This window comes from Panthera pardus, unplaced genomic scaffold (assembly GCF_024362965.1).
Source record: "Panthera pardus isolate Hobbes unplaced genomic scaffold, ASM2436296v1 HiC_scaffold_13, whole genome shotgun sequence".
In the NCBI taxonomy this organism is placed as follows: domain Eukaryota; kingdom Metazoa; phylum Chordata; class Mammalia; order Carnivora; family Felidae; genus Panthera; species Panthera pardus.
The window spans coordinates 112,562,097-112,586,072 of record NW_026526688.1 but is presented as its reverse complement, the minus strand read 5'-3'; the positions used below and the strand labels follow the sequence as shown (position 1 = coordinate 112,586,072).

The 23,976-nt window shown below is 37.5% G+C and overlaps 1 protein-coding gene across 1 annotated transcript in view; it reads left to right on the top strand.

Annotated features, from left to right (window-relative positions):
• The window catches only part of ENPEP (glutamyl aminopeptidase), an 82,674-nt gene that overhangs the window by 19,958 nt on the left and 38,740 nt on the right, over positions 1–23,976 (top strand). The window contains exons 4-10 of the mRNA XM_019417638.2: positions 7,638–7,758; positions 10,128–10,282; positions 10,953–11,066; positions 13,574–13,708; positions 15,478–15,543; positions 21,281–21,346; positions 21,474–21,625. Of these exons, the coding sequence (XP_019273183.2) occupies positions 7,638–7,758; positions 10,128–10,282; positions 10,953–11,066; positions 13,574–13,708; positions 15,478–15,543; positions 21,281–21,346; positions 21,474–21,625 (809 nt within the window). The remainder of the gene's footprint in view (positions 1–7,637; positions 7,759–10,127; positions 10,283–10,952; positions 11,067–13,573; positions 13,709–15,477; positions 15,544–21,280; positions 21,347–21,473; positions 21,626–23,976) is intronic.

Sequence of the window (23,976 nt, the reverse complement as noted above, 5' to 3'; positions counted from 1 at the left end):
GAATGAATCCTTCCTACTGCCTGTGTCTTCTTACTTGCTTCTGGCTTGGTCCATTTGTCTGGACTGGAAAGATTGAGGGCAGGGAATATGTATATCATGGGGCTTTTAAAAATAAACTTTATATTTTAGAGCAGTTTTTGGTTTTATGCCATGGATTTTAATTTATGCATTCTCCTACATGGAAATAGTCTTCTTAGAAATAAGTTTTATTGTTTTCATACTCCTATATTTTTAAACTTCTTATTTTGAAATAATTTTAGATGTACAGGTGTTGCAAAGATACAAAAGAATTCCCATGTAACATTTACCCAGCTTCCTCCAAAGTTAACATCTTACAAAACCATTTATCATACATTCATCAAAACTAAGATATTAGCATTTGTACAAAACTATTAACTAGACTACAGACTTTATTTTAATTTTACCAGTTTTTCCACCAATGTGTTTTTTCTGTTCCAGGATCCAATAGATTATACTACATCATATTTAGTCATGATGTCTCCTTAATTTTGTCTAGCCTATGACATTTTCTCCATCTTTCCTTGTTTTTAATAATCTGGATATTATTGAAGAGGACTGGTCAGATATTTTGTACAATATCCCTCAATATCCCTGAAGTTTTCTCATGATTAGAGTGGGGTTTTGGATTTGGAGGGAAAATACCTCAGAGAAAAGGTACACTTCTCATTAGATCATATCAAGGGACACATGCTATCAACACAACTTATTGTTGGTGATGCTAACTTTGGTCATTTGGTTCAGGTGGTATCTGCCAGGTTTCCCTAGTATAAATTACTATTTTTCTTTTCCATATTCTATCTGTTACAAGTGATCACTAAGTATAGCCCATTCCCAAGAGGAAAGGGATTAAAGTCCACTTCCTGGAGGGAGGACTATCAAAGAATTTATGGATATATATTATAGCCACCTCAGCAATTAATAAGTATACGCAAGGAGAGATAATTAAAGGTTATGTACATATCCTATTTCTCCTTAAAACTTTGACCACTCATTGTCGTATTCGCCAGTGGATCTTACCTGTAGCAGTTCTCCTTCTAATGACAATTTTCTGCCTCAGAGCTGTTTTTGACATAGGTTTATTTTATTATTTTAAAAAGACATGTTTGCTGTGGCTTTGTAAAGTTTTCAGAATGAGTTTAATTTCAATAACATTTTTATGAGTTTTTTAAAAAGATGCCTTCCTTTATTGGAAGGGCTATTCGAAATTAATGGCTCTTAATCTTCCCCCAAAGCATGTATTCAATCCAGGAAGCCATAGAAGATTGCTAATGATTCATATTCTTTATTTAAATTTACAAAAAGATAAACATAATTTAAAATATAAAATTCTATGAGGTAAGTTAAACTTCTTTAATGTTTGGTTTTTGTTTTAAGAAAATTCTGCAGCAGTTGTAATCATCAGGCACCAAACAACTTAAATTTTGACTCAGATGAACTGGCACAAGTAACTCTCTTGTAGTTTTTTGAGGGAAAGCTGTCTGGATCTTCCTCTGTTCTCGTTCCAGTCCATTGTTACAGCATAAGTTCTATGGTTTGCTTTTTTTCTTGGCCTTCTGCTTTTTTTCTAAAAAGCTTTTTTCTTGCTTGCTTGGTTGCTTTCTATGTCTGTCTGTCTGTCTGTCTGTCTGACTGTCTATTTAGAGAGTATGAGCAGGGGAAGGGCAGAGAGAGAGACGGAGGGAGAGAAAGAATCCCAAGTAGGTTCTGTGCTGTCAGTACAGAGCCTGATGCCAGGCTCGATCTCCCAGGGAGATGGTGACCTGAGCTAAAATCAAGAGTCAGACGCTTAACCTTAACCACCTGAGCCACCCAGCAGTCCCTAAAAGCCTTTCTAATGAGACTTTTGCAAGTCAAAAGCTTTTGGCTTTCAAGTTTATTGTGTGGGCATGAAACGCCTATTTTGGAAGTGAAAAACTCCACTTTTTCCCCCTTGTATTCTCTTAATGTTCTACTGGTAATGTGGATATCGCTCACCTATAAGGAAGTGCAGACAAAGAAAATCACAGAGGTTAATAATTCAGTACATTACCTGAAATGATACTAGTCTTCTCGATGGGATGCATAAAACTCTCATGTGTCAAACACTGCTTCAAATACTAGCTTATTTTATGTTCACAACCACACAAGATAGGTGCTGTTATTCCTATTTTGCACCTAGGGAAAGTCAGGTTTCATTCTTAGGGTAGAGAAAAGAGGCAGTATGATACAGTAAAGACCAAACTTTGGGCTGAATCCTAGTCAGTTTCGCCCTAGTCTTCATTGGTCTCATGTACACACGAGGAAGTTTCTTTTGAAAACCCTTCAAACTGTAAAGTCTGATGTAGAGGTCTACAATTCTTCTCTAAAACCATGTGGCTAGTTGCATGTTAAAATTCAGCAATTTTCTGATTTGTGAAGGTCAAATGGTACAAATACTGCATAGTTTTGAATAACTACAGCAGGATCTGGGGCAGCACCTTACAGTCAAAGAGAAATACTAATTTCTGCAGCACTGTTTTTGTGGTGAGAAAAATAAAGATTAGAAAAAACTATCATTTGTTCAGGTCAGATGAGTCTGCAAAATTAGTTTGCTCTGAACACATAAAAAGCTTTATATTTTCAGAACTCTTTGGATTTTATCATTGTGAAAACTGGAGTAGTGAAACTTGTCAGTGATGCAAAATATTCTATTACTGCTAACAGTCTCAGATTCACAGAATTGATGCATAGAGTGACACACTGCATGGAAAGTGCTTCTTCCATTACCTGGAAATTTTAAAGTACTCCGTGGGACTAATGATTAATCATAATGATGACACATAAAGGAAATGGCAGCAACCAATCAGGTTCCTAATTCTCATGGACGTAAATTCCTCCTCTCAAATTCCTGGAGATCCTTGAATGAAAGGGACAATATTAAGAACTCTGCAAGACTTCTTTACAGGCAGTTCCCATATGATCAGAGAAAAGTAACAACAACAACGATAACTCAGATGTATCACTCTTCCCAAAAGAATAATCAGCTGAATATATGCATTAGAAGGCACGGACTTTAAATCGGACACTAGCTCCATAGATTCAGTACTTTGAGATACGACCCATGGTATCCAACGTTGGTATACCTTGGTCATTTAATTTACTTGGGGAACTTGCTGCCTCTGCAAACTAAATCTATGCATACAAATTAGGTTCTTAGAGCCTTACAAACTTTGTATTTATATATAAGGTTGTAAAGCTTATATATAAACTTGATATTTGACCTTTAATAGAGTCCTTGAATAATAAAAGATATATGACTCAGAAGGCAAGAAGAAAGAATATGCACGCATCTCTTCTTTCTCATTCCAAGCTGTTTCAATATTGCCAGTCATATACTTAAAAAAAATCATCACAGTAAAGCAAACACATAAACAAGAAAGATGGCAATTATTTCAAAGTGATGACAATTCGGGGTAATTTCCTGAACTCTGTCATGGACAGATGGTGGCTGATGGTGGAGGAAGGCTAGCCACCTTTACTAAAGCCCACAGAAAGGAGCGGGAGATACAGATGGAGCATGAGTTGAAGACGAGGTCAGAGAGCAGGAAGGGCTGAGCAGAGGACGAGTGAAGGCAGCAGCAGAGGGAAGAACGCTTGAATCAGCAAATCTGAACATCACAGATGACCTGCTATGAAATGGATGCCACATGAAAGGATTTTGAAGCTTCAAATGGCACACCATGTTGGCAGTTGGCCGTCTTTAAGAATATGGTTTTTTTATATATAGCAGATAGGACACGCTTGTAGATAAACTTTGGCTGGTTATGTTACCAGATTAATGTCTGAATCTGTATATTCTGTGATTGCTTAGCTCAGTTGATCAGAGCAATGGTCATAAAATATGATGGATGACCCTTCAAAATAAGGGTCATGGATCCCATGTGATCTTCAGACTGGTTAGACTATGAAGACAGAACATAGCTCTGGGGGCTTGAGTTTCTCAGAAACAAAAGAAGAAAGGACTACTTTCATTGATTGAATCCACATTAATATCAATCTACCAACAGAAGTCTAGAGAGTGAGAAAAAACAGAATATGTTGTCTCAGAAGCATTGTGCTTAAAGGGAGTTGATCCACTAGCATGGGAAAGAAGATCTGGTACAAAGAGCACAGTCTTTCTCTTCCCCATTTTCCACCTGGGGTTCCCACTGTTATCTCTTCTTCCTCTTAACTCTCAACGGTGAGTCTAGGGACTCGGTGTTATTGCTTCTTCCTCTTTCTCCCTCTTTCTCAATGTTTCATTGTTCAGACATTATGTGTGGCACAGAAGTAGGGTGTCAATAACAGTGGAGGAAGTCATGATGGAACTACCTTCCTGAAGTTTTTTAATGAGAATAGATGTAGTAGAAATTCTGAGGGAGTTTTGACACCATAATCAATTCACAGATGAAAAATTCTCAGAATTTCTGCATCTAATGGAGCCATCCTGTCTAGTCATGATAGTTTTGATTTCACAGGGGGCAACTACCTCTGCTCTGTACAGTGTCCACCGACTGGATCCTTAGTTTCACTGAACTTCTTGGAAAATGCATGTCATCGTTTCCATAGAAAGAGAAAACAGTGAGAAAATGTATCATCTATCCTGACAGCTGAAAAAAAAAACAAAAACAAACCTCAAAGGATGTTGTGATGATAGTTGTGTGAATAGTGTTGCCTTTAGAGATGAAGATGAACACATCTTTACTTTTGCAAATAAAGCAAGAATGTCAATGACCCAGTGGATGTGGGAACAGTGAGCCAGCGCTGGTAATTTCAGGGATGCTCTTTCAGTACTTGTCCTTTATTTGCTTTTTACAAAATGTTTATTTATTTATTTTGAAAATGAGAGTGTGTGTGTGCGCGCGCACGCGCGCACATGAGTGGGGGAGGGGCGGAACGAGAGGGGGGGGAGAGAATCCCAAGCAGGCTCTGAGTTGTCAGCACAGAGCCTGACTCGAGACTCGATCCCACTAACCATGAGATCATGACCTGAGCCGAAATTAAGAGTCAGATGCTTTACTGACTGAGCCACCCAGGCACTCTGGTATTTGTCCATTAAATTATTGGATCTTTCCACTGTTGTTCACAGCTGAGAAAAAATGGCTCAAGATCCATGCCTATAAGAATACCAAAATTAGCAATGCTTTTGGCATAATAAAGGAAGAAAGTAGGCATAGTTTCTCTTTCTTTTTTCCTTTTTTAAAGTTATGAGTCACCTGTGCCATTAGGTAGATGGGATTGATTTACCAAATGACTGCATATTTTGCTTTACTTGAGGGTTTTGAATCTGGCCATAAGTTTAGCAAGTACACTTCACTTGAATTCCTCAAAGTTATTTTTAAAAGACTTTTTTTAGGGAAGTTTTAAGTGTACAATTAAATTGAAGGGAAGGTATGAAGATTTTACATATACCTCCTGCCCCCACATATGCATCCCTTCCCCCATTATCACTATCACTCCTCCAAATAGTACATTTTTTTTAACCAAAGATGAACCTACATTGATACATCATAATATCCAAAATCCATAGTTTACCATAGGTTTCGCTCTTGGCATTGTACATTCTATGGATTTGGACAAATGTATAATGTTATTTTTGTATCATTGTTATATCCTACAGATTACTTTCACTGCCCTAAAAATCCTCTGTGGTCCATTTATTCATATTTCCTTCTTCCTCCACCTCCTAACCCCTAGCGACTACTGATCTCCTTATTGTCTCCATAGTTTTGCCTCTTCCAAAATTAATATAGTTGGAGTGATACAGTACAAGGCCTTTTCAGATTGGCCTCTTTCAGTTAGTAATATGTATTTAAGGTTTCTCCCTGTCTTTTCATGGCTTGATAGCTCATTTCTTTTTAGCACAGAGTAATATTCCATTGTCTGGATGGGCCACAGTTTATTTATCTATTGAAGGACATCTTGGTTGCTTCCAAGTGTTGGGAGTTGTGAGTGAAGCCGCTATAAACATTTATGTGCAAGTATTTGTTGGACATGTTTTAAAATCTTTAGGTAAATACAAAGGAGCACAATTACTGCATCATATAGTAAGGGTATGTTTAGTTTTGTCAGAAACTTCCAAATTATCTTCCAAAGCGGCTGTAGCATTTTGCATTCCCAGCAGCAATGTATGGGAACTCCATGTCCTTGCTAGCATTTGTTGTTGTCAGTGTTCCAGGTTTTGGCATTCTAGTGGGTGTGCAGTCGTACCTTACTGTTGCATCTCCTTGATGACATATGATGGGGAGCATCTTTTTGTGTACGTATTTGCAAACTCTGTATCTTCACTGATGAGGTGTTTGTTAAGGTCTTTGGCCCATGTTTTAATCAGCTTGTTTGTTTTCTTCTTGTTGAATTTTAAGAGCTCTTTGTATATTTTGGGTAGCAGTCCTTTATCAGATATGTCTCTTGCAAATATTTTCTCCCAGTCTGTGGCTTGTCTTCTCATTCTCTTGACATTGTCTTTCACAGAGCAGAAGTTTTTAATGAAGTCCAAATCATCAATTATTTCTTTCATGGTGTTGCAAGAAGTTATCTTCATACCCAAGGTCATCTAAGTTTTCTCCCATGTTGTCTTCTAGGAATTTTACAGTTTTGCATTTTACATTTAGGTCTGCAATCCATTTTAAGTTAATTTTTGTGAAGGGTGTAAGGTCAGTATCTAAATTCATTTTTTTGCATGTGCAAGTTCAGTTGTTCCAGCACCATTGGTTAAAAACATGATCTGTATTCCATTGTATTGCCTTTGCTTCCTTGTCAAGGATCATTTGACTATTTTTATTGGGTCTATTTCTGGGCCCTCTACTGTGTTGTACTGATCTATTTGTCTATTCTTTTGCTAATACCACATTGTCTTGATTAGTATAGCTTTATAGTAAGTCTTTAAGTCAGGTAGTATCAATATTCCAACTTAGTTTTTTTCCCTCAATATTGTGTTGGCTATTCTGGGTCATACATGCTTGAAATTGGGGGGTAAAAAGTTTATACTTGGATTTGATTTATAAATCATGTCATAGGCACACAAATAGAGAATTGATGTAGTTTGTCAAGATGCCTCCCTCTCAGAAAATTTTGAATCACTATATTTTAGACTCTGGGAGTAAAATAGTTAAAATATCAAAAGGGTAATTTGGACAGTAATGAATAGTACAAGCAAAAAAAAATGTATCTAAGGGCTCTTTAGATGAGAAAATCACATGACTCATTTCCTCAAAGGCAGATTACACACACACACACACACACACACAGAGAGAGAGAGAGAGAGAGAAAGAGAAAGAAATTGATAGAAAAATAGGTACACATAGATATTAAGAATATATGTTCAAAATAGAAAAAAAATAATAACATTTAAAAAATATATTGGACACTATGCCAACTGTTGCGACTTACATAATTTCTAGTCATTGAAATTACTCAGAGTGTTATACAGCATAATTTCCTTTACACATCAGTCTCAGAGATGTGAAGTGATTTGTCCAAAACCACAAAGACCTGGGATTCAAACAAGTCTCTACCTGGCCCCAAAGCTCACCTTCTCTCCACTATGTTATATGTCATAGTTTTTGTGTTTTATCAAACAAAGAATAATTTTCACTGAATTTTTGTTTTTTGTTTAATAGCTCACTATATATGTCCAGCCAGAGCAAAAGCACACAGCTGAATATGCTGCAACCATAACTAAAATTGTGTTTGATTATTTTGAAGAATACTTTGCTATGGATTATGCTCTTCCTAAATTAGGTGAGACTCATTTTTTATTTTCTTATTTTTAATATTGCCTTTGCTTTCACCAAAGTTAAATCATTTCCTCCAGGTTTAGCATTTTCAGTTAATAGTCACCCCTTAGTCTTTTTATTATATGCCTAAAATATGTGTCTAATATTTACTAGACCCTGAAACGCATTTTGGATTCCTCCAAGAATAATGTCCATACTTACTCTGTTCTTACCTGTTAAATGCAAAGACTTTTACTTCCAAATAAAGATTAAAGTATTGTGTGGAACTGCAGACGCTGATAATAATAGAGCCAGAAATAGCAACCTAGATTAGTTGATTTCAAAGTCATTACTGTTCCAATAGCTTACATTGCTGCTCTCTCATCAATGAGTTCATAACTAAAAGAGATAAATGATGCTATCGGAGTCCTATGTTCTTCCCGTCCTTCTATCGAACAAGACTAATTCTAGATTCTCCAGCAGTTAAAATGAAAATGGGGGGGACGTTTTCTTTTTAAAATAAAAATAAGGCTATAATCGAAATGGTGTGGATATGACACTTCTACCAACAGCAAAAATGCTTTATTAGTAAGCTTGCGTGGTATTTGCAAAGACTTTAAATGAAACATCCATATAGATGTCTGTAGGGATAAAATGGAGGCAACAAGAATGCCAACCAACCCAAAATTGATTTCTCCATTTCAATTTATTCCTGTACTTTAACAAATTAGCAGTGCAAAGTGACTGGGAAACCAGGTTCTCTGAGTGGGAATAGCTGTGGCTCTGAGCACCTTTGTAGATGGTCCATTTTCTCTTCAATGGCATCAGCTCCCAACTATTACAGAGAAACAACTTTTCATCAAAATCAGAATAATATTTAATAAAATGTTAAGCACATCAATTTAAAAGTCTCTTCTCTCTTTATCTCACTTGTACCACCCAGGATAAAGTGGGAAGTGGAGCTTTTAGAAATTTATTCTCTCTGCTCCTTTTCTCTTCCTCATTCTTCCTTACTCCTTCTTTATACTTTAAAATGCATTTCAACCCTTTCAGAATTAACTGTTTCCTAGACTTTTTTTACAGATGACTTCTGCATTTGTCACACTCCCTGTTTATTAAACACTACACTAGAGTTCATTAATTATAATGTTAATACTCACTAGAGAAACCAGGTCACAAAAAAAGTCCTTTTGTTCAAAGATTAGGTACAAATTATACTCCATAATGTTTTTTTTTAAATTTTTTTTAACGTTTTTATTTATTTTTGAGACAGAGAGAGACAGAGCATGAACGGGGGAGGGGCAGAGAGAGAGGGAGACACAGAATCGGAAGCAGGCTCCAGGCTCTGAGCCATCAGCCCAGAGCCCGACGCGGGGCTCGAACTCACAGACCGCGAGATCGTGACCTGAGCTGAAGTCGGACGCTTAACCAACTGTGCCACCCAGGCGCCCCTATACTCCATAATGTTATAGAAAATATTGGTCCTTGGAGGGAATAGTTCTTCACCCTTTAAGTGGGTGTTCTTGTGACAAAATAGCCAAACCTAAGAATGAAGATGACACAAAAAGAAAACTGCTGTAATCTTGATTTTTATTGAAGATAATATACCCATTTTTCATTCTTTATAAAAAGGTTTAGGAATCCTTATTTTAACTAGAATCATTGAAATTCTGGGTGCTAATAGAGAAATTACATTTTTTTATTATAGTTCATTAACTGAAGAAATTGCATCCTGTCCACTAATCAAGCTCAACATTTTCCGTTTTGTGATTTAACATGGAACTGATCAGCACCGCTTCTTCCTGTCATTATATCTAAGATTATGGGCCCAAACAAAAATAAAGAATAGAAAGTCCTGGTAGAACCCGACATGGTAGGTCTGGAAGAGAATTGAGAAAGAATACAGTTTATTTCGTGTTGACCCAACTTCTTTAGTGCACACAAATTGATGGGACCCTATTCAATTAGTAGGGAATCGAGCTGATAAATTGTACAGACATAGGGAAAAAGTGGAATTTTATATTCTCTAATATTCTGCATCCCTGGATAGAAATATATCTCTGTGTACTTCGAAGCCCTGCACTTCTAATAAAAATGAAGTACAGACAGAGACAAAGACATAAAATTATAGAGGACTGAAAAGAGCATTGCCATTAGTATCCTTCTTTGAAAAATAGAAGACACATTGATATCTGGAGTCAACAGGAAACATTCCATGGAAAGTTTGAGTGCATGAAGATTGAATAGTTCACACAAATAGATTATTGTTTTTTATTCTAAGAAATTATTTTTAGCCTTTTTAAAACACATTCATCCAAAGAACTTAATTTGGTAAGAAATGTTATAAACAAATGCAAAGAAGTATTTCTCATGGGACTGTTTCTTTTTCCATAGATGAAATCGCTATTCCAGACTTCGGCACCGGGGCTATGGAGAACTGGGGACTAATCACTTACAGAGAAACAAATTTGCTTTATGACCCTCAGGAATCAGCTTCATCAAACCGGCAGAGGGTGGCCAGTGTGGTTGCCCATGAACTTGTGCATCAGGTATAGAATCTTAGCATCAAATCAGCTTTTTTAAAAATTTTTTTATTTAGAGAGAGAGAGAGAGAGAGAGGGAAAGCATGAGTGCACACACAAGCAGGGGAGGGGGAGACAGGCTCTGTCAGTGCAGAGCCTGATGCGGGTCTCAAACCCACGAACCACAAAATCATGACCTGAGCCAAAATCAAGAGTCAGACCCTTAACCGACTGAGCCACCCTGATGCCCCTCAAATTTTCGCTTGTTTTTTAAAGTAGCTTAAGACCATAGGAATAACTGAAATTAATTATAACTTGACAGATAAAAAACGGCCAATCAGAAAATCCTGCTTGAAAGTCTTTCTTAGTGCTACTAAATATTTTACCATAAAACCTTTTAAGACACATTGTTTTGCCTGTAGTAAGTATACAGGAGTCTTTGTTATGACTTTAAATAGTCCTGGTGATACTTAAATAAAGGCAATAAACGAAAGAGAATTTAAGATCATTTAAAAATCAGGAGAAGTGGAAAAAAATCAGGAGAAATAATGCAGGAAATAAATGCTAATTAAGTACAATGCCTGCCACTTCTGTGTCAAGTGACATTTTCATGGACAAATAAATGTACTGAAATGGTCTAGGCCTCTCTACCACAAGCATAAAAATTTAACCATCTCTTTATTGCTTATAATTCCAGTGGTTTGGAAATATTGTGACAATGGAATGGTGGGAAGACTTGTGGCTGAATGAAGGCTTTGCTTCCTTCTTTGAGTTCCTGGGAGTAAACCAAGCAGAAAAAGAGTGGCAAATGGTGAGCCCTAAACACATAAGCTCCAAATGTCTATTTTCCTCATGAAAGTGACTGAGACCTGTACACAATGACAATGTGCCCGAGTCAGGGGCCTGGTGCAGTGGTGAACTGGGGAGCCAAGCCCGTTGTGTGTATGGAGTAGAATCAGTCAGCTCCACTGAACTCTATCTGGCTTAGGGTGAGTGCCGAGGTCTCGGAGAGCAATTGACCAGCCCAGTCTGAGGATATCCTTGATAGAGTCCCTTAATAACATGTGTCAAAGTAAGAAAAAAAAAACATAGTGAGCTTAGGCAACGCAGCTCTATATTTAAGTGTCTGTAGTCCTAGTCCTTTGAAAAATCTCTCATTTTGCAAACCACTTACCTTATGGTGAAATAGTGTGGTAAAGAAATAAGAGCATACACTTAGTGTTACAGAGAATGTGACTTTGAGCAAGTGACGTATCCTGAATTGGTTCTCTCCTCTATACAAGAAGAACATTGTTCTCTCTCTTGTAAGCTTAAAAGCTCCTAAAAATACATGTAACTACCATTATCCTACCTTATGTCCCTGAGGGGCCTGGAACAAAGGCGTCTGTGAACCCTAAAGATTTTTTTCTGAAAAGCTAAAGCTGTCTTTATCTCTATTTAGATGGTGTAGGTATGCCTGTCTGTTAGTATATATGAAAGTGTAAATGTGTAGATGTGTAAAAGTAGAGAATTACAGAAAGTTGTGTACTATAAGACTACCGCCCTCTACTGGAAAAAATAAAAAGACAAACTTGAAGCCTTTGGCCGATTCTGCAAGCTATCTTAAAAAATGAAGAAGTTAACTTGCAACAATTCCTGCTTTAGAACTTTAATCTACATCATGGTTTTCCAACCATGGAACTACTGAGATCTGGCCCAGATAATTCAGGAGTGCTTGATAATGGTGGAGGCTGTCCTGTGTATTATAGGATATTTAAGAGCATCCCTGGCCCATATAGAGATACAAGTAACCCTCCCTCCTCAGTTGTAAAACCAAAAATGTGTCCACATGTTTCCAGATGTTCCCTGGGGGACAAACTTTCCACTAGTTGGGAATCACTCACATATGTTGAAATTGTTGATTTTGTAATTTGTTGAAACTAAACTATATAAATGAAAAAATATGTTGTCCTTTATTTTCTATAAAATAACCTGATACCATACTTATATCAAGGTATTGCAAGAAAGTATAACATTTTAAATTGTTGTCATATATATATATAAATGTTATATATATATATATATATATATATAACATATATACAGATATATATATATATACATATATATATATATATATGTATATATATAACATATATACAGATAAATAAAAAGACAGACTGTAAGAGAGCCTGATAAGTACCACAATAGTGGAGCTTCACTTTACAGGTGAAAACTCTGATGCCCAGGAAGGTAATATAACTTTCCAATCTCACATAGAAAATTGGTAGCACAACTAAGACTAGAGTCAAATTTCCTGACCCTGAGACCTGAATGCGTTCTGCATCTAAAAGGTGTACAAAGTTTTAAGTCCAGGTCAAAATTACCTTGATTGGCAGTCATCACTTGACAATAGTACCTTGTCTATTATAAATGGAAATCACAAAATTGGAAAATGTAAATATAGTATGCTCCTCTTTGGGGAATATTTTTAATAAAAGAAGACCAATAAGGCTTTTGATTTTTTTTTAAGTAATGATTTAACAGAATGAGATTTCAGAATCTAATTGATTATGAATCAAAATAATACTAGCAGCTAATGTGTTGGCTTTCACTCCACCAGAGACTATGCCAAATGCTTACCATGCATTATCTCATTGAATTCTCTAACAATTCCAAAAAGTAGATGCCATTATTATCGCTATTTGATGGGTGCGGGAGCTTGCTTAAACCTACGTATCTAGAAAATGGCAAAAATTGAGTTATGAGCTGTGGAAGTCTGACTAGATGGCTAGACCTCTCAACCACTGTATTTTGCCAAGAAAATATAGTATTGGAGTGAGAAGATGATGAACTATGGAAAAAGCTAGTATTTTCTTTGATTAATTATGAATCATCCAAATTCTAATGATTAGTTGACTGAAAAAAAGAAATCCCGAACATTAGTTTTTGGCAGATCAACATGTATCCTCACTTAATTCTGAGAACAAAGGTGTGAGGCGATAACATGCCCATTGCACAGGTGCGGAAATAGGGCTTGAAAAGGTTGGCACATGTCCGAAAGTCACACAGAAGTGGCAGAGACAGAATTCACAGATGCTTGTGTCTTCTTGGCCTGTCACATAGGGGCTAAGTCAAAGGAATTATACTAGAAGAAGGGAACGGAATCCATGCAGATGAATCAGTGCAACATGTGATTCATTTGGACACCTAACGCTTGTCTTAAGTAATTTGAGCAATTTATATTTATTCTCCCCCAATTTTATATCCCTGATATTTTGAAATATGGACCAGTATAGAGGAAGTGCTGTATTTCTTTGGTTCGTTGTGTCGTTTCAGAGAGATCAGATGTTACTTGAAGACGTGTTACCTGTACAAGAGGACGATTCTTTGATGTCTTCACACCCAATTGTTGTCACTGTGACAACTCCTGCCGAAATAACATCTGTCTTTGATGGAATATCCTATAGCAAGGTGGGGAAGATAGGACATTGTTGTGAGCATCTTCCTGTTTAGTGACTTTTAGTAAATGCCTAAAAACGGTAAGAAGGTTAGACTATGCTCATGGGCTTTAGGAAACAGTGTGGAACTTATTCTGGATGCTGAATATTCAGTAGTTGGTACTTTTCGGTCAAAACGATCAATGCTGGTCATTGTCACAAGACTTTGAATCAGACTTTGAAAGATTTCTCCCTTCGCTTTTGTTTATAGCCTCTCTCATTCTAACTGAACATGTACACTTTAAGCTTCAAATTCTTTTATCTGATTTTTTAAAAGACAGTAAATCTTCTTTTTCTGCTGTGTGGTCTTTGGAAAACACCATATATGGGGACATCTTTTCTATAGAATCCTTTACTGCTTCCAGGAAGAACTGAAACCCACCTCAGTTGGAAGGAATTCCTTTTATCCATTTTTATATAAGACATAAAGATGACGTTATTAGCATGTTGCAGAGGGGGTATTTTTATCCATGAAATTTTTTTTGCAGAACTACTGAAGGTCTGCAGCGACCCATTTTTCCCACAGTGTTTCCTTCCTACAGCTCCTCCTCCAAATGTATTCATGCCTGCATGCAGCATGATGTAGTTATTTCCCTTTTGCTGTTCAAGGTTTACCCACTATGCTAAGTTGCTCAAAATCCACTGGAAATGAATACCATTTGTTATTCTGGATAATACCTAGTTTTGTTTAAGACAAAATATTTTAATTATTAAAATGAATACTAGATAAAATGGCTTACGTGAGAAAAGCCTTCTATAGATGGCTACTTCAAATTTATAGCATCATAATTTTGGCTTTCCCTGTCATTCCCACAGCATCTTTTTAGGCTTATTTTCTCATTTTTCTTTCATATTGCTAATGATTCTTTTATATTTCTGTTAAAGTGAACATTTCTAGGCCACTTACAGGATACTCTAATTACTCACATGGAGATGTTTATATTTTATTAAATCGGTTTCTTTCCGAGTCCTAGATATTCCATGGGTTTAAGATACTAGGTCAGAAATAAATGTTCTAAGCCTTTAGTCTTCTCTGTGCAAAAATAATTTATACTTAATAAATTGCAGTAAAAATTGCTATCAGATGGGGAGAAGCACATGTTCTTCCGGCAAGTTACTTGAAAATGGATATAAAAATTTATCAATAGTGCATTTTAGTATTAATCTTATAACATGTGCAGAGAAAGTAGAGAGCAGAAGTATTCATTAGATTCTTCAGACAAAATAAAACCAAATGAGATGAACTGCTTTTGAAAAGGATTTTATACCTAAATGATATATCTATATTAAACTATTTGACCAGATAATTCCTCAACTATTTCCACAAAATGTAGTATTTTGAAAAGTATTGAAATAAATTTAAGAAGTAGCCAGAATTTTATCATGGAATTACTTTCCTTATTCACTGAAAAATAAGAATTTTCTGTCTTTCTAACGGTTCTCTTTCATTAGAAAAGCTCCATCTGCTGGTTCATTTGATGAAGTGCAATAATTATTTAACCCCCAAGTCTGAAATGATGGCCCCTTTATCAACTACTCTTGACCTTTTTGTTATTTTAGAAGCATAGATACAGGAGGTGTGCCAAATGCTGTTTTTATTTTAAAACCATGGAGCTATAGCCAAGTAATTTAGTGGAGTCATATTGAAGAGATAATCTCACACATATGATCATGAAATACTAGTCACGACAGTGGTCACTGGTATCCTTTACTAGTTCAATTTGCTATTCTTTTCCACCATAGGGCGTTTCCATTCTGAGGATGCTTGAAGACTGGATAACCCCAGAGAAGTTTCAAAAAGGATGTCGGGTATGATTTATGACTTTTAACAGTTTTAGGCGTGAGCCACATCGGTCTGTGGCTGATGAATGTCGGTATGTGATTAATCAAGGAACTACTCCTCTTTTACTTTTTCCTCTCCTTACGCAGGGACAGATTAAACAGCAAAACATAGAAAGGTGACTTCACATCCAGTTAACTGCCCACACTGTTATCTCTAATTACCATGTAGCAGAAATTTCATGGAGAAGTTACATGGAGTCCTTAATTATTTTTGATATCCTTTACATGTGTATTGGCTTAGGCTGCCATAATAAATACATCGACTGAGTCGTTTAAACAACAGAAATTTATTTTCTCACCATTCTGGGGGCTGAGAAGTCTCCGACCAAGGCACCGCAGATTCCTGTTTTAGAGAGGGCTGTTTGCCTGGCTTGCAGATGGCTGCCGTTCCCTTGTGTCCTCACATAGCCGAGGGAGAGAGCTTTTGGGTGCCTCTTATCATCAAGGCATTGATCCCATCATGAGGGTCCCACCCTCATGACTTCATCTAAACCTAAATACCTCCCAAAGACCCCATCTGCCAACACAATCGCATTAGAGATGAAGCTTCAATGTATCAATTTTGGGGAACACAACTCAGTCCATAGTGACATGACATAAAGATTTAAGTGTATCTATAAAAGTCTTCCTTTATAGTTCGTGCAAGGACTTTTTCCTTATTATTGGATTTAAAAGTGGCAAATACACACATTCAAGGAATGTGTAGAGTCAAGGAATAAAGAGGGCCTGCTTCCTTTTGGAAGCAGAAATGGTAATACATTTTCAAAAGCATTGCACACATCCCCCTTAGGCATACTGCCCCAGTGGGTATTTCAGCTTCTTTTTTGCTTTTCTAGAAAACCTAAGCCAAATCTCTCAGGGTTTTAATGGCATCAGTGTGGCTACACTCTGTCCCTGTAACTGTCCTGTCTGTAGGTTGGCCCATTCAGCCTGGAGTCGGAAATGTCTTCCTGCTTCTTCCCATTCTCCTCCATCCTCCGCACTGTGAGGCCTCGGGTGGTTAGGCAGAGCAGTGGTGCTGGGGTGCCAGTCCAGAACGTAGAAAACAGGTCAGAGCAGCATCCTGCCAGCCTTCCCAAAGAGTGCCAGTACTCCTTTTGGATGTGATTCCCCAGGACAATGTCCGCTCACTATTCCTTCAGCTCTTACCACCACTGAGCCTTCTTATGTGGCATCTAGCAGTCTCTATGCCACCCCAAAAAGAAACAGCCTCTTTACCCAATGGCAAAATTCCTAGGTGACTATTTACGTAAGACACAAGACCAAGACTTAGGAGATATTCAGGGAGCACATCAATACATTTTACTCCTCTTGTCTACTAATAAAATACTCTCTGTGGACACTGGAAGAAAGGGAGAAGCCGTGTGCCTGTTCTTATGTGTACATTAGAACACCTTGTAACGTTTCCATCAGCTTCAAAGTCACATTTCATCATATCTTCTCTCGCTGTGAGCACCTTTAGTGGGGAACTCTGTCTTCTGTATCTTTGTATATATTCCAGTCCCTAGTAGACTGCATTACACATGATAGACAATCCAAACAGTGCTTCTTAAATGAATGAACGGTCTGTAATAAACAACATGGAGAAAAAAACAAAGACAATTCATTTTTAAAAATTAAGTTAAAATTCCATTTGCATAGTTTCATTCTAAAGGAAACTGATGGATAACACATTCTTGGAATTTTCAAAGCTGACTTCAAATTAAATGATTTTTAAAGCAACTCCTAGAGATGTACCAGGAGTCTTTAAAAGTGAATAGCTATTCTAATAATTCAGCAATACTCTCATATTTCCTTTATCCTGGTATCTATGGTATAATTAATTAAAAATCTAGTCCTATCTAAAACTAATATTTCTCAAGTGAAATATGTCTTCCTCTACCCTGTGACTACAGATGGAGCTAGAAACCAAACTAGAATGAATAGATATTAATTTTTTCATGCCATCATAGTGCTGTGGAATAAATTAACACACACACACACACACACACACACAACCCACTAGCCACTAAAACACTCACTTTTCCCCTACAATCTTCAAACACTAGCTAATATCTGAAAACAGCATATGATCAGTATAGACCACACTCAATAAGCTCTCAAGCCAATTGGAACATTCTTTTACTTCATTCAAGTATCTGAATAGTGTCTTTACTTGAATTAGCATCACTCTATGTTTGCTGCCCCTAAATTCCACAATCTGTGATATTGTTCAAGATCTTTCCCTAGCAAATACTTTCTGACCAAAGTGACTCTTCATTAGCTGACCTGGTGTGGTACTAAATCTGGGGATGGCCAGCTGTCTATTCTCTTTCAAGCTCATCACCGTCCCCGAAACCCTATCTCAGACCTCAAGTAGGTAGTCATGAAGGGGAATAAGATCAAAGCCATCACCTGGAAAATCTTTAAGGCTGTACTTGTGCATAAGAAATGATAACAGGTAATGGGGAATTTGTAACAGTATATGGTCATGAAATCAAGCTGAGAAATATATCCATCCTTTCTTTTTCTCCTAGTATAAGAAATAGCCCTGATAGGACAGCAATGGCTCAGCTGCAACTTGTCCTTTCCCTTCCTGGGATACCAGTAACAGTAACAGTCTTCTTTTCCTTTTGTGCTTACCACACCAAACCCAACTAATGAGGGGCTATTATTGGGGGATGTAGGTCATCATGAAATTTTGAGTGGAATGACTGCATTGTGACTATTCAAGGTGAAGAAAGAAATTTCTCAATATAGAGTATTCAGAAATGCACTAATCTAGACAAAATAAAATTGATGTCTTCTTTTTTGAAAGAGAGAGAGAGAGCGCACACACAAGCAGGGGAGGGGAGAACAAGAGGGAGAGAGAAAATCTTAAGCAAGCTTCATACTCAGCACAGAGCTTTACATGGAGCTCGGGGCTCCATCTCATGAGGGTGAGATCCTGAGCTGCCAAAATCAAGAGTTGGACACTTAACTGACTGAGCCACCCAGGCACCTCAAAATTGATGTCTTTTAATATACTGCTTATATAAATGTCTATGTAGCCTATAGTTCAGAAGAAGCAAGAGACTGCAGTTTAAAAAGCAGTAACAATAACAACACCACTGACAGAAACCACACAGACTGGTTAAGGATTCAGAATTCCTTCAAAGTTACCTTAGAAAAATCTCATCGCCTCTCTAGGCACCAGTTTTCTTCACCCCCCAAAATGTGAGTTGTATTAAATAATACTTAAAGTCCCTTCTAATTCCAAGATGGCATGTTTCTAAGCTCAAGGCATTGTGAGTATACAAATAAACTCCTCTAAATTAATTTTAAAAAGCTACTACTTACTAGAAATTTTCATTAACAGGTAGCTATGGTTACAATTCATTACTAATACTCAAGTATCCATTTATTTTATTTAGAATGAATGATTTGTGCAAAGCTCTGGGACAAATGCTTAAAACTGATAGCCAGTGAGTGCCTTTCATTTCTTCTCCCTTCCTTTGCCTGCCCTCCAGTGGTAGTGCTGAGCAGTGAACTAATCGAAAGAACAAAAACAAAGGCAGCATTCCTAACTGGTCGCAACCCTAGTCCAGGCTTCTTGGAGCTGGCTGCTAATATTGTTTTATCTCTCTATGCCTGAAAAGAAAGGAATTTAGAAGATAATGTGACTTAGGCACAGTACCTCCTGAAAATTATAGTCACTTTGAGTGAAACTGTCATGTGCGAAGTCAACCACTTGTTATTCTTTGAAGGCTCAAGAAACACTTAAGAAAGTGATGTTATTTTATTTTATTTTATTTTTTGAAAGAGAGTGATGTGAGCAGGGGTGGGGCAGAGGGAGAGGGAGAGAGAGAATCCCAAGCAGGCTCTGCACAGCCAGCATAGAGTCCAAGGCAGGTCTCTATCCCACAGCCATGAGATCATGACCTGAGCTGAAATCAAGAGTCAGATGCTCAGCCGACTGAGCCACCCAGGTGCCCCAAAGATGTCCCTATTACATGGGACAATTCCTGACAGCAACAGAGGAGAAGTGGCATAAGTGGCACCCAATTATGAGACTAGGAGAAAAGTGGGGATTTTCTTTAGGGACCTACCACATTGGATCTGAAAACTCATGTATAGAGAGATTCTGTGAACAAAATCGTTAAAGGGGAGAGCTTTCTAGTTAAAAATAATTCATATTTTATTTATTTATTTTTTATTTTATTATTATTATTATTATTATTTTTTAACGTTTTATTTATTTTTGAGACAGAGAGAGACAGAGCATGAACGGGGGAGGGGTGGAGAGAGAGGGAGACACAGAATCGGAAGCAGGCTCCAGGCTCCGAGCCATCAGCCCAGAGCCCGACGCGGGGCTCGAACTCACGGACCGCGAGATCGTGACCTGAGCTGAAGTCGGCTGCTCAACCGACTGAGCCACCCAGGCGCCCCAAATAATTCATATTTTAAAGCCATTTGAAGAGTAAAGACATTCTTTAAAGGGAATAATTTCCCAAATTTATTCATGATCAGGATCATCATTATCATTCTTACTGTTCAAAAGGTTGTATATCCATTTCCTTAAAGCAGGAGTCTACCAACAGCGACCTGCAGGCCAAATCTGGCCCACCACTCATTTTTCTAAGGTCTGCAAACAAAATCATTTCTACAACTTTGAACTGTTGAAAAATCACAAGAATAACAATATTTTATGACACATGAAAGTTACATGAAATTCAAGTATCAGAATGCATAAACAATGTTTTATTGGTTATTCATTTATACATTATCTATGGATACTTTTGTGCTACAGAGGCAGAGTTGAGTAGTTGTGACAGGCATTACAGAGCCCACAAACCTTAAAATCTTTACTGTATAGCTTTTTTAAAAAAAATTTTCTTTTGCTGAGCCCTGGCTTAGAGACAAGCTCACCTGTTTTATCTTTGCATATTTTGCATATTGCCTCAGTCATTCATGTGTGGTGGGGTCATCTAGTGTCTGAGATGAGAAAACATCACTAATAAATGAACGTAAGGGATGTAGCCAGTGGTGACAGGTTGACAGCTCTAACTTAAGATCATAGAATTATGGGTCTTTCTTCATACTGGATCACAAATGTTATGGACTGTTGACTATTTACTGAACACTTGACTGCCCTTAAGTATCTCATATTTCTTGTCCTGAAAAAAAATTAAGCTTTTCCTTTCCTGTGCACAAGCCCATTAGACTATTAAAAAAGAACAAGCTAGGGGTTCCTGGGTGGCTCAGTCAGGTGAGCATCTGACTTTTGATTTCGGCTCAGGTCATGATCCCAAGGTCATGGGATTAAGCCCTGCGTCTGACTCCACACTCAGCGTTGAGCCTACTTAAGACTCTCTCTCTCTCTTTCTCTCTCTCTCTCTCTCTCTCTCTCTCTCTCTCTCTTTCTCTCTCTCTCTCTGCCTCTCCTTTTGTCCCTCTCCTCTGCTTGCACACTCTGTTTCTCTAAAATAAAAAATGAAAAAACATTTTAAAAACCAAGCTACATCATTAATAAGGAAAAATATTCCTTGTGCTTTACAAATAAATTATTTGATGTTCTTATAGGTTACAAAATGTTTTGCATGCCATGTGTCATTTGATTTTTATTGCAGGTACACTTGCCATATTATACATTAGAGTGAAATATGTTGATGGATTCAGCTCATGTGTGGAAGTATGAGAAAAGCATACATTGATTTCTAAAATACTTGTTATCTTTCACATACAGATTTACTTGAAAAAACACAAATTTGGGAATGCAAAAACTGAGCATTTTTGGAGAGCACTTGAAGAGGTATGGAGAATATCCCCAAGTATTTCTTTGATTAACATATGATTTATCAATCATTTCTTGATCTGATTATTCTATCCTTTTATTTTCCCTAATTTGTTAATTATTCCTCATTTTTTTTTAATATCAGGCAAGTAATTTACCAGTGAAAGAAGTAATGGATACGTGGACCAAACAGATGGGTTATCCTGTACTTAATGTGAAAGATATGAGGAACATCACACAGAAACGTTTTCTGTTGGACCCAAAAGCGAATTCTTCTGAGCCACATTCAGCTCTTGGGTAAGGATCTAAAATGCATTTGAAGAAAAAAGCAGAAATTTGATGGAAATACTGGCCATTTGCTTAGATCTTAGTCTCCAGTACGTGATTGATAGATGATAATATTAAAGCACAATGTCTTTAGGGAACCAAAAGCATTCAAACATAGGTCCATGGTCTCCAGGTTCAAGATGGTGGACTGAACACATGCCTCCAAGTCCTGTTCTTCCCAGAAATCACTGAATAAAGAAGTGCTAAAAGAAATAAACTCATAAGAGAAAGAAAGAGGCGGGGCTATATAGATTCTAGAAGGAAAGCCAGAAGGAGAAATATTGATAGAAAACAAACAAACTGAAGAAGATGAAGCCAGATAAAAAGGGACTTGCTGTAGAAGTGGAAACATCTTCCCTATCCCTAGACAGGCTCCGGGCTGACTGTCAGCATGAAGAGTGGAGCACAGGAGTGAGAAGTGAGGCTGAAAATAGGACAATTAATCTGAAGTCGAGACTCAGGACAATTGTGCCAGTCAGACACACCCCCACTCCACTTTCCCGTCATCTACTAACAACCTTTCCTCTGTTCGGAGCTCTTAGAAGTCTGCCAAAAGTCTGGCAATGACCCAAGGCAAAAATCCGAAGACTCTACCCCCTGCCTCACCTCCCCCCCACCCCCCACAAATAAATGGACTAAAACAGTGGAGGAGAACTAAAGATTTCCACTTGGTTAGGATGCCCAGAATACAGCTTTCCTTCTCATGGCATTTGTAGGATGGGTGGGCTGGAACTGCCAGCTCCCTGCATACATGCTCAGAGCTCCCAGTCAGACTTCTGTCCAGAGGAAAAGGCTGTTTCAAAAATATCAGAGCAGAGGGGTTACATACAGGACACCAAGAATAATTAATTTAGTCCTTCTTTCCGAAATATGAATGGGCAATTAAGATCACAAGACACATGAAAAAATCTAAAAGCATAAAAGGTTGAACAAACAAAAACCTGTCACTGTAAGAACAAAATTGAGGAAATAGAAAATAAATTTATGAAATACATTCAGAGATCAAAGAAGCTATTAACACTCATTAGCTCAGAGCAGAGTATCTTTGAAAAAACAAACTTGGAATATAGAATTGCTCTGAAAGATTAAATTTGTGGTTGTCAAAGAATTAATAGACCAAGTGGCAATAAATTTGGGGAATTCTCTAAAGTTATAGAGCAAACACAGAGAACTGACAAATATGAAAGAGAAGACAAATATGGAATGTCCAGCATCCAACTAACAGACGTCTCTCAAAAAAGGAAACAGAGAAACTTGAGGGGCAAATAATAAAGGGCACAAGGATTCTGATTACAAAACCCCATTGAGGTCACAGTACAAAAAGGGAAAACAAACCTAGCTACATTCTCATGAAATTCCAGAAAACAAGGATACATGAGTTAGAGTGACATTAGACCTGTCCACAGCAACCTTGAATGCAAGAAGAAAATGGAACAATCATCTAAAATGGTTGCAGCAAAAAATATCTTCAACTTCTAATTCTCTTCCCAAACTAAACCAAATGCAAATGAACAGCAAAGACATTTTCAGACATGCAACTCCAGAAAATGCTTTCCACACAGCACTTTTTAGAAAGTTACTAAGGCTACATCCCAGGGGAGGAAGAAGAGAAAAAATAGGAAACATCAGAAAGAGAAGAAACACGTCCGGGAAACAATGTATCCAACAGAGGAAAGTCATGAAAGGAAATGCTGCCCAATAGCGACCCAGGGGGCTTGCAGTACCATGCATAAGAGCAAGATGCTGGGTTCAGGTAGGTGATTGCCATGAGAAAGCAAGTATGGTTGAGAAAATGGTGAGATTATGAGTTTGTGAATGCCCATCAGTTGGGCAACTGTAAAGAAGAAAACTAGAGAAACCAAATCAAGGCTGTATGTAAAAATTGTGATCCAAGAATGTAAACCAGTAGAATAATTTTAAGCCACTGACAATCCATACAATAAAAAGGAGTCCTTTTAACTCTTATGTCAGGCTGTTAGGGTAAATTTTTATTTAAGTGACTCAGGGGGCCAAGATATCAGCCCATAGAGAAAGAAATGTAACTCCACCCCACCTCTTGGACAACCATACGTATACAACAGTATAATTTCATAAATGTTACTTGTTGGCTTTTAACTTTTATTTTTATTTTATTTTTATTTTTTTTTTTAACATTTATTTATTTTTGAGACAGAGAGAGACAGAGCATGAACAGGGGAGGGTCAGAGAGAGGGATACACAGAATCTGAAACAGGCTCCAGGCTCTGAGCTGTCAGCACAGAGCCTGACGTGGGGCTCGAACCCATGGACTGTGAGATCATGACCTGAGCTGAAGTCAGACG